This window comes from Bos indicus x Bos taurus, chromosome 11, assembly GCF_003369695.1.
Source record: "Bos indicus x Bos taurus breed Angus x Brahman F1 hybrid chromosome 11, Bos_hybrid_MaternalHap_v2.0, whole genome shotgun sequence".
In the NCBI taxonomy this organism is placed as follows: Eukaryota; Metazoa; Chordata; class Mammalia; order Artiodactyla; family Bovidae; genus Bos; species Bos indicus x Bos taurus.
Window position 1 is genome coordinate 21,068,303 of NC_040086.1, and position 15,913 is coordinate 21,084,215.

The following is a 15,913-nucleotide window of genomic DNA, read 5'->3' on the forward strand; positions in this document are numbered from 1 at the left end:
GCTTTAACTACATCCCACAATGATTAGCTGGACAAAAGGTTTAGATGTTTAGGACCTTCAGAGAATTCATATTAAACAAGTGAAAATATTTGGTGGTGAGAGTATTAATTTAAAGTGGAGAGAACATTCCCTATTGTTCTAGTGACCTGTTGGGGTTGATGCGCTCATTTCATTGCTTCCTTAGTTTTATGGGCCTTTAGGTTTTTCTTTTGCAACTGTGGTCTGAACTTATTTTTCCTCCAAAGTATTGTCCTCGTGAACTTCCTTGAAGATGGCAGCATGTCTGTGACTGGAATTATGGGACATGCTGTACAGACTGTTGAAATTGTGAATGAAGGGGACCATAGCGTGCGAGAGAAGCTGATGCATTTGTTCATGTCTGGAGACTGCAAAGCATACAGCCCTGAGGATCTGGAAAAGAGGAAGAACAGCCTGAAGAAATGGCTGGAGAAGAATCACATCCCCATCACCGAACAGAGAGATTCACGAAAGACTCTCTGTGTGGCTGGGGTCTTGACTATAGACCCACCGTATGGTCCAGAAAATTGCAACAGTTCTAATGAGATTATTTTGTCCCGTGTTCAGGATCTTATTCAAGGACATCTTGAAGCTTCCCAATGAGAGGCTAAGAACTATGGATGTACTGATTGAAATAAGATTTCATATTTTTGAAAGTTCTTTGTTGTTTTAGGTAAAATCAAAGATGGGGATTATTGGTACTAATAAGTGAACTGGGCAAGGATGACATCTCAAACAAAATTAACTTGGGGACAACAGAATTACAAGAATCTCTTCTTTTGATGGGAATACACCTCCATTTCTATTAGGCAAGAAATGTATTTGGAAAAAGATGCAACATGTTAGATTCGATATAAAATGCTAAGGTAAAATCACAGTCTTGTTAACACTGCTTATTCTAACTAGATGTGTCTTTTTTTTTTTTTTTTTTATTGAGTTATAGTTAACATACCATACAATTCACTAGCTTTCCTTGCACAGTTCAGTGACTTTTGATGTATTTACCGTGTTGTGCAACTATCACCACAGGCATAGAGTTTTGTTTTGTTTTTTTTTTTGGTGGTTGCATGACGTGTGGGATCTTAGTTCCCCGACCGGGGATTGAACTCTCACCCCCTGCATTGGAAGTGTGGAATCTTAACCACTGGGCCACTAGGGAAGTCCCTAGATGTCTCTTTTTTTAAAATGTCTATTAAAAAAATTTTTTTTAGTGTAATGATGAAATAGCTTTTGAATCAGAATGTATTCCTTTTTGGTTGAAACTTGAAAGTTTTGGTAAAATCTTAACACATAAGCCTTATAACTCTCAAAGCCTTAAAAATGAACACTGGCTAATATATCTGAGGGAAAAGGTAAGTGTGACAAGTATTCTGGCTGCTGAGGGGCTGTAAGGGACCGGTCTAGCTGCTGGTTTCCCTGGTAACTGATGAGGCAACCTGACATTAAATCTTGAATAAATAGGAGCCTCCTCCCTGCCGGGTGAGTGAGGGCTGCCGCCAGGTTATGCCTGCTATCCACCACACACACTGGAGGTGTTGCTCTAGGACCTTGCTTCGGGCATGTAAGATCCCTGTGTCCAATAACTTTTAATGTCTTTGTTGCTGTCTCTGGGCTCTTTCTGGTCCCAAGGCTGGGCATCCACAAGGCTTGTAGCCCAACAATTCACAAAGTAGCCAGGAGGCTAAGGGTACTCCTGTGACCACTGAGATGTAAGGACGGGGAATGAAAAGTTGTGGGGGGTTGGGAGGAATCTCAGGGTGGCCATCCACTAGTGTGTGGAGCCCTGTGGCAGTTGACTAGCCATGAAAGATGGTTTCTGTCTTTTATTGCATTGATGATATCCTGTTAAACTCAGTCTCTTAGCAGTTTATAGAGCAGCCCCATGCCTGTGGCTCATCTGACTGACTGCAGGGGGATGGCTGGTGAACATAGACACAACACAAGGGATCTGAACTACCTACAAAGGACAGCATACCCCTGACCCACCACCTCTAAGCAATTACAGGCTTTAGGGATATTAACTTACGGAGAAGGCAATGGCAACCCACTCCAGCACTCTTGCCTGAAAAATCTCATGGATGGAGGAGGAGTCTGGTAGACTGCAGTCCATGTCTCAAAGTCGGACACGACTGAGCTACTTCACTTTCACTTTTCACTTTCATGCATTGGAGAAGGAAATGGCAACCCACTCCAGTGTTCTTGCCTGGAGAATCCCAGGGATGGCAGAGCCTGGTGGACTGCTGTCTGTGAGGTCGCACAGAGTCGGACACTACTGAAGCGACTTAGCAGCAGCAGCAGCAGCAGGGATATTAACTTAGGACATGAATTGGAATTGGACATGGCCAGTTACCTGGAAGAGTTTGGTACAGGTCTGTGCAATGGCAAAATAATCGGAGTCCCCTTGAGCTTCTGTTCCCAGCTATGGAAAGGGACAGAGCAGTGATGCAGTGTGCTGGAAGAGCAGCTATATGTAGTCTACAAAGTAGTATAACAGATGAGAGACATTATAAAATGCCTACTCAAGTTGTCGAGTAATGCAAAAACCACTATTTAGGATCTAGAAGAGCCGTGCATGACATACAGCACCGCCGTGGACATAATAGTGGCCAAGAAATCCACTTCATTGGCCATAAAGTTGAGATATGGGCCAGTGAAGATGACACACTGGCATTTCTACCCACCCTATGACCCCCCTGCTGCCAGGTTAGTTGAAAGGATGAGTGGATTGCTTCAATAACCAAGATAGGAAATTTCTGTACTTGTGGGCCCAGGAGGCTAACTCCAGCCTAGGAACTATAACTGAACATCCCAGAACAGTTGTCCCAGTGCTTATGGCGTGTTAACCCACAGGCAACTAGTCAACACCATCTGAGTTCAACTGTTTACCCCCAAAGGAACCATTGTCTACTACTGGTCAGGACAATAACTCACTTTTGCCCTTGCCACAATTTCTGCCTTCGGGAACGTATTATAAAAGAAATGGCTCTGGAATTGGCAGGTAAGTCCCCGGTGGTTTGGGTAAGTCCCCTGTGGGGAATAGGATTAGAACGGGACAGATTTCACCTGTCTTACACCTGCCCCACCTGAGAGGAAGGCAGGCATTTACTGGAGGAAGGCACCATTTATTATATTAACCTTACAATCTTCTGCCACCTTGCCTGTATTTGGCACAGTCTGTGGGGACTGAGGGTAGCTGAGCAGGATGAGGGTAGATTTGGCTAATGGTCATGATCTCCCCTGTATCGTGCCTGTTAAACATCTTGGCGTTTCACCTGTCTGAGCAGAGGGAGCTGCTCACAGATTGGGAGGTATCAGTGACCTCTTTGCTGGGTCTACAGCAAGATGTCCTCCCTGGGACTTCCGTGAAAAATGGACCCAGTAAGTGCCTGGCTCCAAATTTACCCACGTCTTACACTTTTGATACTCTTCAGCTGCTGTTGTCTGTATTGCACTTGTTTTATTGGGTGGAGGTGCACCTCCACTACATACCTGACCCCAGGAATATCACATAAGAGAGGCAGACTTAAGGGGGTAAGGGTTGTGGAGTGTATGGTCAGGTCACTCAAGACGGCTGCTCTTTGCTGTCTGTACATCTGCTTGATGAGTCCCTGCTGCGCCTACACTGTGTTGGAACAAATGTGCTCGCCCTTGCCCCAGCCAGTGAGTGTTCTAATCCTTGGGCCAGAATGGCTCCACCTGCTAGTTTATTAATGGGAAACATTTGCCCTGATGATGGTTGTTAACCTGAGGGGCTGTAAGGGATGGGTCTCAGTTGCTGGTTTCCCTGGTAACTGAGCCAACGTGAGGTCAATTCCCCCTGTAAAAGGTAGTCTCCAACCACCTTTTAAAAGGTGGTCTTGCCCCCCCGCCCCCAGCCAAGACCACCGCTATCACTGTGTCCTGCTCGCCACCTTGTCTGTCTGCCACATGTGATGGGTTGTTCCTCCAGGACTTTTCTTCAGGTGTGTAAACTCCCCCATCTATTAAACCAGTGATAGCTGTGTCGCCGTTTCCAGACTCCTTCTTTGGACTGACTCGGCAACTGCAAGGCTTGCACGCCTGTAGATACAGCCCAACTGGGACTTTTCAGGGGAATGTCTACAGTGACCCCAGGGTTCCCGCATCAGGTTAGAACCCGAGGATGGGTTAGCACACTTCAGGCCCTTAGCAGAATCCAGCCTGCTGCCTCTGTTTATTAAAGTTTTATTGGAACGCAGCCATACCCACTGCTTTGTGTATTGTCTGTGGCTGTTGTTGAACCACAGTGGCAGAGTTGAGTATTGACAGAAATGATATGGATTGTATCTTCAGAAAAATATGGCTGTTTACAGAAAAGCTTACCCTAGGAGAGCCTTGAACTAGCATGGTCCACCAGGGGTCAAGGAGGGTTTATGTCCCATCCATACAAAAGGAATCTTGTGCCTTTTGGAAGAAATGCTTTAAAATACTTGGGTTTTAGGGGGTCTTTGGAAGCACTTTGATAACATAGCTAAATTCCTTTCCTGCATGGTTGTCTAATATTAACAGGATGTATCCAAGTGCTTTTTGTACTTTTGCAAGCATCAGAATCAGCTGGAGGGCTTGCTAACACAGTTGGGAGTAGGGCCCAGCAGTCCAGTCTGACCTAGTAGGGGTCCAGGAGCTTGCATTTGTAACAAACTCCCAGATAATGGTAGCTACCTGTCCCAGATCAGATTACCCTTGCAAAAGCAGTTTAGAAGCCTGGGGGAACAGAAAGGCCTTCCCTCACAACTGTAGAGTTCCATCAGATTACCCTTGCAAAAGCAGTTTAGAAGCCTGGGGGAACAGAAAGGCCTTCCCTCACAACTGTAGAGTTCCAGAATCCTAAAAGTGAAATTTATCACATAGCCTTTCCCCTTCAAACCCTCAGATGTCTTTGGATAGGGGAAGGGGAATAAGAACAAATTAAATGGAAAAGATTCTGACAAAATGAGGGAGGTCTTGAAAAAAGACATAGGAAATTATCCACAGTTGGTCAGGAGTGAACCTTGGCCCAGGGACAGGTGCACTGGTGTTGGCAGACTTACCTGCTGTCAGACTAATGAGCTGGGGACAGACTTTCTTGGCAGCTGAGTCCTCTGATTTGTTTGAAAATTTGCCTTGTGAGCCAAACCTGAGGATATGTGATTTGGCCCTGCCACGGAAACCTCTCTGCTTAGGGAGTTGGGCCAGCCAGTTCCTCAGTTCAAATTCCCCCTGAGGGTTTAACCTGCCTGTTTTTCATCCCTCTCCTGGTTCCAGATTCCCAGGGGGAGATCCTCCCCAAAGCCAGCTCCAGGGCAGTCTTTGAACACAACTGGTGTCAAGAATATTTTTCAGAACAAAAGGTTTTCAGGACTTTGAGTATCTTTCAGTCTTGGAGCAAACTTTCCAACCTCTGCCCTGTATCTTGCTATCCACTGTGCACTTGATTTCCTAAATCTCTCCTCCTAAATGTTATAGCTGAAATACACCTCCCATGAATTGTTTTCAATAAAATTAATGAAATTTGAAACATTCACAATTGTTTTGAGAACTAGAATTTTTATGATGCCTCTTGGAGTAGCTTCTAGAATGCTAGAGTCAAAGCTAAGGATTACTATAAATTTGGGGAGAAATCAGAGCAGTGAAGGACTATAATTACACATACTTAGGTGGGCTGCCGTCTATGGAGTCGCACAGAGTCGGACACGACAGAAGTGACTTAGCAGCAATGGCACCCCACTCCAGTACTCTTGCCTGGAAACTCCCATGGACAGAGGAGCCTGGTAGGCTGCAGTCCATGGGGTCGCTAGGAGTCGGACTCGACTGAGCGACTTCACTTTTCACTTTTCACTTTCATGCACTGGAGAAGGAAATAGCAACCCACTCCAGTGTTCTTGCCTGGAGAATCCCAGGGACGGGGGAGCCTGGTGGGCTGCCGTCTATGGGGTCACACAGAGTCGGACACGACTGATGCGACTTAGCAGCTTAGCAATTGCATCCACTGCCAAATACAATTGGTTTAAAAAAAAAAAAACTACTTTGACGAAGGAGTAACATACAAAAAACTACATAGTGTATACAGCCTGATGAGTTGAAGAGAAGCATACACCCATGAAACCATCACCACAGTCTATGCCATAAACACATCTATCACCTCCAGCTTTTCCTGCCTTCATTATTACACCACTGGTTTTCATTTTTCAGTCATTAAAGGATTTCTTTATTAAAAATTATATCGTTATCAGACATGCTTTTTTACTTTTGCATACAATGTATATAGTTGTTTTTGTAGTTTTCATGATTTAAGGACAACATTGTACTGTGTTGATGGACTAAAACTTATTAAACATTTTCTTTTGACGTTCTTTTTGCTATCATAGTTTATGGTGCAAAGAATGTCTTCATATGTCTTTACTGCTGTTATCAAAAGCTAGTGCTTAGAAGGAACCTCCTGGTGGTCCAGTGCTTCTCTGCTGGTCTGTGCTTCCAGTGCAGGGGGCACAGGTTCGATCCCTGGTTAGGGAACTAGATCCCATGTGCCATAACCAAGACCGGGTGCAACCAAATGCTAAAAAAACCCCTCCAAAACTAGTGCTTAGAAATGAAAGTACAATACTCTTTAAATAGTTTGTGTTACTTGACATCAACAACAATAATGTGTATACAAATTTCATTACACCCTTAGAGTATTAGTATTTTACTTAATTTTTATGACTGAACAGAAGATGGTGTTTTACAGTTGCTTTGTGTTTATTGACATTTCTCCATGTGTTTCCAGTATGGGTACTCTTTGAATCATATCTTAATTTTTTTTTTAATCTTTATTTTCAGAAAGTTATTTCCCCCCATATCCTCATCTTATTATAACTGTTTCTTTGTGTTTATTTTTATTCACATGGCTATATATTAATATGTTAATAAGCAACTGTTAATTGTACATGCATCACTTTAACTTATTTGGACATAATTTTAGAGTTACAGAAAATACGCGAGAACAGGACAAAGAACTGTCCTGTATCCTTTATCCAGCAAATGTTAACATCTTGCCACATTTGCATTTTCTGTGCATGTGTGTTCATGTTTCTTCCTGAACTGTTTGAGAATAAACTGTGGATACAATGGAAATGTGAGAACATTTTCTTAACCATGGTACAGTTATCAAAACTAATATTCATACAGTAGTATAATTTAATACAGACATTATCTAGCTTTTGCCTATTGCTCAATGTTCACTATATCAAAAAATGACTTGTATTTGGATCATGTCCCTTTAGTTTCCTTTACTCTGGAGTAATTCCTCAATCTTTCTTTGACTTTCATGACATCGACATTTTTCAATATTGGCCAGTTATTTTGTGCAATATCCCTCAATTTGGGTTTCTCTGTTTCCCAGTGATCCATATCGGTGTGCATTTTTGGGAAAGGAAGACCCTGGAGATGATAGTGTATTCTTCTCAGTGCATCAGGAGGCATCCTGTGCTAATCTGGCCCATGTTTGTGACGTTAACCATGATCACTTGGTTAAGGTGGTGCTGTCATATTTTTCCACTGTAAAATCACTTCTTCTCCTTTGTAATCAAAGGCATCTTCATATATATTTCTAAAAGCTTCATTGAGATATCATAAAATTCATCCACCTCAAGGCATAATTCAGTGATTCTTTTATTTTGGTAAATTTAGCTGTGCAGCCATCATCACAATCTAATTTTTTAAAAAATTTCCATTGTCGCCACAAGACCCTCTGTCTCATTTGCAGTAGATTCCCATTCGCACTCTCCACCCCAGGCAGTCACTACTTTCTGTATCTATAGATTTGATTTTGGGGGGTATATTTCCTTTAAATGGAATCATACAATGTATAGTCTGTGTCCGACTGGCTCCATTTAAATTTACTCTGGTTAGAGAACTAGATCCTGCATTCCAAAACTAAGACCTGAAGTAGCCAAATAAAACATTTTTTAAAAATAACTTTACTCACTTGTATAATATTTAAGACTATATCTATTGTGTTGATGAACCACAACTTATTAAAATATTCCCCTAAATCCTGAATTTGATCTCCATGTTGTAGCATATATCAGTGGCTTCTTTTTATTACTGAATAATATTCCATTGTGAATATACTTACATTTTGCTTAATGGACATCTGGATTGTTTCCAGTTTGGGGCAATTATGAATAATGTTGCTGTGAACATTTGGGGCAAGTCTTTGGGCATATATTTTCGTATTTCTTGGGTGAAATACCTAGGAGTGGAGTTGCTAGGTTACGTGCCAACTAACATTTTAGGAAACTGTCACACTATTTTCCAACATGGCTGCACCATTTTACATTCTATAGTACCTGATTAAAATAAAATGGTTATATTGAAATTATGAGTATAAATGTGAGAGGAATTTCTGTAACCCCAGTATGGGTTTCAAATTAGCCATGTAGCACATGTTAGTTATAAAATGGACAATCGGCCTTCTTGTTAACTAATCAGATTGCATGCTTCGATTAATCCAGTCTTAGCCATGCTTACTGTAGAAAAAGATGGTATAAAGATTTATGGGCTAGAAATAATGGGGACAGCTGAAGTTTAAATGGGAAAGAGCACAGGTGAATTTCAGAGACAGAAGAGTGGCATTAAGAGAAATGTCTAATTACAAGTTGTTTTATGCTGGGTCTGTAATTAGTGGATTAGTTCCCTCACATGGGTAGTCCCTTGGTGCCCATGGTGTAGCATGGCCTCTGACTGTACATCTGTCTTTTAAAGTACACAACACATTTTTGACATTCAGTCTGGTCATCTTACTAATAATCAAGTCCTAAAACAAAACTGATTTTTTTTTTCTGGCTCAAACTATGGGAGGTGGATTACTGAACATAGAAATTATAGTTCTGGTTAGGCTTCATGTTAGACTTAAACATTTTACAATCATAGACCTGTAGTGCTGTATACTCCCATCCCCCCTTTTATTAACCCAATTTGTGTTTTACTGTATTGGCCAAAGTCTACTAGATTGGACTCTGTTCAAATAATAGAAAGATAAGGGTACATGTGTTCATGTTTTAAACACCTTAATATGGACCTAAGTACGAAAACTTAATTTTGCAGTGGAGAGTGTTAGCAGTGTTAGTATCACATATAATTATATTAACTATAACATTTTCAAAAAGCATGTCTTGACTTTTCACATTTTCAAAATAAATGACTTAAAAATTTTTTTACGGTAGAACATCTTTTTAAAGGAAAAGTATCCCTACCTATCTGTGCGTGACTTTGCCATTCTTACATACATTTACCTCAATTTCTCAAGTACTGTGTGTTTTTAATAAAATGATATACTCTTAAGCTCCTAGTCACACAGTGCATGTTTATTAGAGTTGATTTGGCAGAGATTTTGCTTTCGGTTAGTCCAAGTATACTTATATTTTTAAAGACGACTATGGGCATACTGTTGGAGAAGGAAATGGCAACCCACTCCAGTGTTCTTGCCTGGAGAATCCCATGGACGGAGAAGCCTGGTAGGTTGCAGTCCATGGGGTCGCACAGAGTCGGACACGACTGAAGCGACTTAGTAGTAGTAGTATGGGCATACTTTACATCTGACTAATAACTAATAGACTTTATAAGCAGTTACCTATCTCATGTTGTTTAGAATGGTTTTCTTTACCTTGGCACTGGCAATTTGAATGGGTGATTTTTTTTTTTTTTTTGTTCAGGTGTCCTGTGCATGTAAGATATTTAGCAGCATCCTTAGCTTCTAACCACTAGTTGCCAGGGATACTCTTCCCCCTTCATATGTGACATCTCCAAATATTGCCAGGTGTCCCCTGGGGAGCAAAACTGCCCTAAGTTGAGAACCAGAGATTTTAAAATAAAAACTACATTTTCTTCCATGAGGAAACTTCTTTCGTTTTTGTACATATATTTGTTATAATTAATCAATCTCTCTGGCCAAATAAAGTCTTACAACAAAAGTATCTGTTAACCTTTCTTTTTTTTTTTCCCTGTTAACCTTTCAAACTACACATTTGAAACCCAAGAATGGAATGAGACAAAACTTATTAAAAGCAGAAGTAAATGAATTAAATGAGTAATTTACTCATTTACTCATGAAGTAAATGAGTCTTTTTGGTTAAGTTAGCTTGTCTTTTAATTGTTGTAGAAAAACCAGGCAAGGATAGTTTCTTGATTAAAATCATTGAACATAAAAGGAAAATTAACTCCTTCAGATCATTTTTGGTAACAGCTAGGTTGGACGGAGGCAGCAGGAACTTCATTTTCTATACATAAGGAATAATTTTTAAAAACTTCACTGTTTTGAAATGCTTCTGTTGAAATGTTAATTATTATATACTTTACCATTTTAAGCAATATTGTATTTGTAACATGTCAGGGTCATCATCCTAAATACCGCTTCTCATTGTTTGGTAGTTATGGGATTGGGCTGAATTTCCAAAGCCACCCCTGAGTGTTTGCTTTTCCAAACAAACCCCTCTTATGCTGGCTTTTGCTGCCATTTGTTTCTTTCCTAAAACACTGAAATAAGAGTTGAAAAAACCCAGTCCATTGATTCCAAGGCATCCTCTTCCCAGCTATCTCACTGGGGTGCTGTTTTCTGGCTTGTTTACCAGGCAGCTGGTTAGAACTGATTTGGGAGTAGAGCTGAGTGGCTCAAGTCGGGCATGGATGGGGCAAAGAGGCCAAACTGTGGGAAAAAGTTCAAATTTGGGCTGCTGTCCTGTGTATTTATGAAACATTGATTGTACTCTTTCCTAGTGATTCACACACAGAGCTTCAGTTCCCCAAAAGAACTCTTTTTCTGCTCTTTGATGCAACAAATTATGAAAACAGATTTTAAAGCACCTTAAGGATCAGTGATTGGCTGCAAGTCATATTTAAGACCAGTCTTTGATATACCTTTTGCGTGGTAACTTAGAAATGGCAAGAAAAAGCTTCTCCATGTTAATGACCCACGGTGGTTAACTGTTCACTGTCACTGCAGTTTTAGACATGGAAGAAGCCTATCACTCTAGAAGGATCTGAACCTACTGCAGTGATAAAGAATTGTACTCGTTGTTTAAGGCACTCTGTACCATGGAACTCAAATATTGACTGACACAGATTCACAATCAAGCTCTAATTTCTGAAAACAATATAGCTCACTTTGTACATATTAAGCAGATTTCTCCCTGCATTTGGGGGAAAATAAACCCTAGGAATTATGCTTATTTCTAGCATGATTTAGGAGGAAAGAGGCAGCCTCTGCCTAGGCTTGTTCAGGCATAATATGGCTGTGTGACCATACTCTCCTGTCCCTGGGAACCCCCAGGAATCCATTATTTATGTAGCAAGTGAGTGACCCCCACAAGACACCCTCAGAGTGTGAAGCCCAAGCTCACCAGCTCTCAGTCCAGCAACTGAGACCACAACAGAGTGCTGTCCCCTGAGAGCCAGCCTGGGCTGCATCTGAAAACCACCCCTCAGTCCCAATTTGCTTACATTTGCTGTATTTTAATTTTACAAAGTACTTTTGTTCCTGACTAGGGTTCTTGGCCTCCTTAATCAGTAGAAGTTGACAAAAGGCCAGACTTGGGCGAGGCTTTGCAGGGCTCCTACTGCAGCAGGCGGTAACAGAAACAAGTGGGCTCCCTTGGTCACTCCCTGAGGAGGGGAGCACTGGTTCCTTAAACAGGGCGAGGGCAGGGGTGGATGCAGGGGTTAGGCCAGAGGGATGGCGAAGGTGGTCTGCCCACACCCTTGGCAGTGCTGTGTGGGTTTTTGCTCTTTTTGCATCTTGTTCATAAGTTGCCCCACTGCCCATTTAGGCAGTTTTTAGTCCCTTACATATATATTTTTTTGTTACTTTGTTGCTCCAGGAGACGTTTGCCCAGGTACAAGCACTGCAGCAAAGAGCCCCAGACCCCAGCCTATCTCACTTTCATAGGCATTATTTTATGACAACCTCTCAGGGACACATTCACACCATTGCCTAGAAATAGAAAAAATTTTCATGCCTACAGATCCACAGTCTGCATGCTTTGATATAGTAAACTGCTCAGATAACAGAATGGGGAGGATAAAGACTAAAGTTCATTACTTCTCAGGGAGTTTGAGTTGTAACATTTAGATATGGAACTGCAGAAGGAAGAAGACAAAGCTAATGTTTTATCAACCTGACCACCTCCCTAAGTGTTGAGCTATTTTCATTTCCTGAGAACTTCCCAGTTACATATTGGACAAAACAGCAGTGTGGGCTAATTCTGTAGCGAGAACTTCATTTAATATTGTTCCCTAACTAGATTCCTGTAAAATGAGTATTTGGGAAATCATTTACAGACTTCTCCATAAAATTAACGTTAAAAGCTGACCATCTTACTGGTGCTTGGAAATCCAGTTTCACCTTGAAATACTACTGCTTTCTGACTTGAATCACAAATAAAGAATCCAATTTCATTTATTTCAAAATTACAATGATGAGCTTAAGAAATTTAGTTTGGGGTGAGGATTTTCTTATAATGCCTTCAGTCAAGGCTTTCCAAACGTTTTCAGTCTGGCACATCTAGAGATTGATAGGATTTATGTTTTTTTTTTAATTGATATAGTTAATTTAAAATATTTCAAAGGTACAGCAAAGTGCTTCAGTCACACATATATTGAATATACTTCTTCATTCTTTTTCTTACAAGATATTGAATATAGTTCCCTGTGCCATACAGCAGTTCCTTGTTAACCTATTTTATACATAGTAGTATTTACATGTTAATCCCAAACTTTTAATTTCTTTCCCATCTCTCTACCTCCCACCCTGCCATACCCTTTGATAACCATAAGTTTTCTATGCCTGTGAATCTGTTTTGTAAGTAAGTTTGTCTGAATCACCTATTTTTTTTTAGATTATACATAAGTGATATCATATATGCCAGGGGCCCCTAACCTTCGGGATTTAATGCCTGATGATCTAAGGTGGGGCTGATACGCTTGAATCATCCCCAAACCATTCTCCCCTACTCGAGTCCATGGAAAAACTGTCTTCCATCAAACTAGTCTCTAATGCCAAAAAGGTCGGGGACCACGGATATATGTGACCATTTGGACAGTCTAGGAGGTTTCCTGGAAACTTAATAGCTTGAAAGGTGAACATCCTTCACTGAGGTGCTTTTGTTGAGTTAGTGTGAATTCTGTCTGTAGTGGGAAACCTGTAGTAACTCTCTACCTGAGGGCTATACATACAAGAGTACGTCTTCCACTCATTTTTCTGGAATTCTTCTTGGACACTGAAAACTATCTAGCCAAGGTAAATGTATTCATATTTTTTTTTTAAAAATGTGAGTGCCATATTAACCTAAGTGGTGACTGAAAATAAGCACTCTCATAGAAGGTATTTTTATGGCTATAAATCTGACACTAGCATGGCAACTTTCTCCATGAACCTGAACCATGCCAACTATGTTCTGAGAATACCATTAAAATTCCCCTTCAGGTAATGTGAAATGTGGCCCTTAGATCCGGGCGAGTTCAAAAGACACAGTCAGACTCATAAATGGAAAACCCAAAAGAGAATGAAAACACCCAGGTTGTTCTGCTTTTAAGAATAAGAGTGTTACTGATAAAACCAGCTCACATTTTAATAACAAATAAGAACTCAACTTTTTTTAAGCTGAATTTTAATGAGTAAAAATAAACCCCTCACAAATGAAAGTTTACATAATGACCTATGGCTGAAAATGAAGTTTTAATTTTTCTTGCTCACATGATTTTTTCCCTTCTGTTCTGATTTCTCTCAGTTGAGCTTTTATGACAGAAAAAAACAACTGGTATTTCTCCTCATGCCCCTCATCTCACTCTAATAAAAAGCAGGAGAAAAACAGAGATTAAAACCACTGTATTAAACGTTCACTTTTGTGTTATCAGATGAATTTCATTCATTCCAGGGCAGTCAGAGAGGAAAAAAAACAGGCAGGTTGGTTTTTAAGCTGTCTCACACTGACACTCCAAACTGTGCCAGGCAGGAGTGCCCACTGCTTGGTTAGCAACACTCAGTCTGGAAAACGTCCCTAAAGGCGTGTGTGGCTGCAGCTGACTCAGCAGAGCCTGCCCGGGCTCCTTCCCCAGCGGCCCCCACACCGCAGCTGGGTGTCGAAGTGCCGCTATTGGTTCCCAGCTGAGCAAGCAGGGGAGGAGTGAGCACTCTCCGCGACAGTCTTCACTGTGTGGTGACAAGTTTCACAATCATGCTGATGATCCGTGACCCTCGAGGACAGGTGCACAGATCTATGCTTGGGTTTTTTATCTTATCCTGGAGGAGCTGGTCAAGTTCACAACGAAGTTCCTTTACTAATTCTGCCACCTAAAATGAAAGTTGCGATGTAAGCAGTGCTTGGACCACCAGGGGAGAAAAGGTGGTTAAAGGAAATTCTCCAGTTGTGATGACCATTGTTCTAGGTCTCTGCTATTAATTCCATGGGGGGAGAATGAAACACTTTTTTTTTTCTTCCCCCTCAAAGTGCTTCTAAAGTTTCTTGATGCAATTATAGGAACATACAGCTCTGAAGTGTACACTGGGGACCAAGATTAAATCCAGAAACAGCTTTTATGCAATGTTCTGCATTTTAAAGCTTGGCCAACTTTTACAATTAGCTCTGAGAGGAGAAGCAGGAAAATTGAGAATTAAAAATGGCGGACATTAAACCAATCTAACTTTGGAATTTTTATGCTTTGGTTGGTGAGGAGGTGGGGTGGGAGACAGCACCACATTGCTCGTGCTGATGTAGTGGCACTGTGGACATCTGGCCAACACCTGTCTGGCTCTTCCTCCACTGTGTGGCAACCTTGGAGTAGACACTCTGATCTAATCGGCTCATGCCGTGCACCAGAGTGAATGGTTCAGGGGATCCAGGCCTTAGAGGCCATGACATTCTGCAGTGACAGGAACCGGTTTAGAAGAAGAGGTGTGCTTTCAGGAAAGCAGCGTTCTGTCTCCACTCGTGGGCCATGTGTGCTGCATGGACGTGCAGGAGCTACAGCCATCCTATACCAGGGGCCAGCCGGGCTTTTGTCGTTAAGCAGGTGAATCAAACCAACCCTGCCTGGCCCTCCTGACCTGTACTGTTCCATGTGGCTAATCTCATGACACATGAAATGTGCCTGGTCTTAACTGAGATATACTGTGACTATAAAATACACACCAGATTTTGAAGACTTAGTATGAAAAAGAATATAAAAATCTCAATTTTTTACACTGATTACATGATATAATTAAAACTTTTAAATGTTTTATGCTATATAAAATATATTAAAATTGTGCTATATAAAATACATTAAAATTAATTTCACCTATTTACTTTTTTTAAATGTGGCTACTAGAAAAATTCTTAGGTATGTGTCACATATATTTTTCCTAGCAGTGCTGCTTTAGACTTTAAAAGGGAATTCACTGGTGTATTTTACTGTAATGTTTGAATTGGTGTTTCTGCCCCCTGAAATAGGAGATTAGAAGATTTCCAACAGATGCAAATATTCAAATTTTTTCTTGAATATACGCTCCCTTAAATGTTTTCTAGAGACTCTGAATAATTTGAGACCTGAGAATAAAAACATTTAGACCCATTATCTTTTTTTAAAGGTGGCTGTAGAATCAGGGTAATTTTTACTTCTGCTCACCCATGTTTTCTTTGAATCTATATTTCTATAACAGAAAGCTCTAATACCTCACTCACAGCTTCTGTCCTTTCACACAACTGTCCCGGGCTTTCCCTCACAGCGCACTTCTTCAGCTCTTACTACAGCTCCACCCCTGGCCTTACTTCAGCCTCGGTCTTGCTCAGTGTCCCCGGCACACGCATCATTCACTCTAACGCAGCTCTGCTGTCCTTGTTCCCTGAAGGAATGCCCTGTATTTCATATTATCAGAGCCCCTATC

At 41.1% G+C, this 15,913-nt stretch overlaps 2 protein-coding genes across 7 annotated transcripts in view; one reads left to right on the plus strand and one right to left on the minus strand.

The window, feature by feature from the left end:
- GEMIN6 (gem nuclear organelle associated protein 6) overlaps positions 1-921 on the plus strand; it is a 40,927-nt gene extending 40,006 nt beyond the window's left edge. For all 3 annotated transcript variants that reach the window (XM_027555055.1, XM_027555057.1, XM_027555056.1), the window contains one exon: positions 246-921. In XM_027555055.1, coding sequence (XP_027410856.1) covers positions 246-621 — 376 coding nt within the window. In that variant the 3' untranslated portion in view covers positions 622-921. The remainder of the gene's footprint in view (positions 1-245) is intronic.
- Positions 922-13,641: 12,720 nt separating this feature from the next.
- Positions 13,642-15,913, minus strand: part of DHX57 (DExH-box helicase 57) — a 60,549-nt gene continuing 58,277 nt past the window's right edge. For 2 of the 4 annotated variants that reach the window (XM_027555064.1, XM_027555062.1), the window contains exon 24: positions 13,642-14,341. In XM_027555064.1, coding sequence (XP_027410865.1) covers positions 14,198-14,341 — 144 coding nt within the window. In that variant the 3' untranslated portion in view covers positions 13,642-14,197. The remainder of the gene's footprint in view (positions 14,342-15,913) is intronic. The other 2 variants (XM_027555063.1, XR_003513314.1) reach the window with 2 other exon arrangements.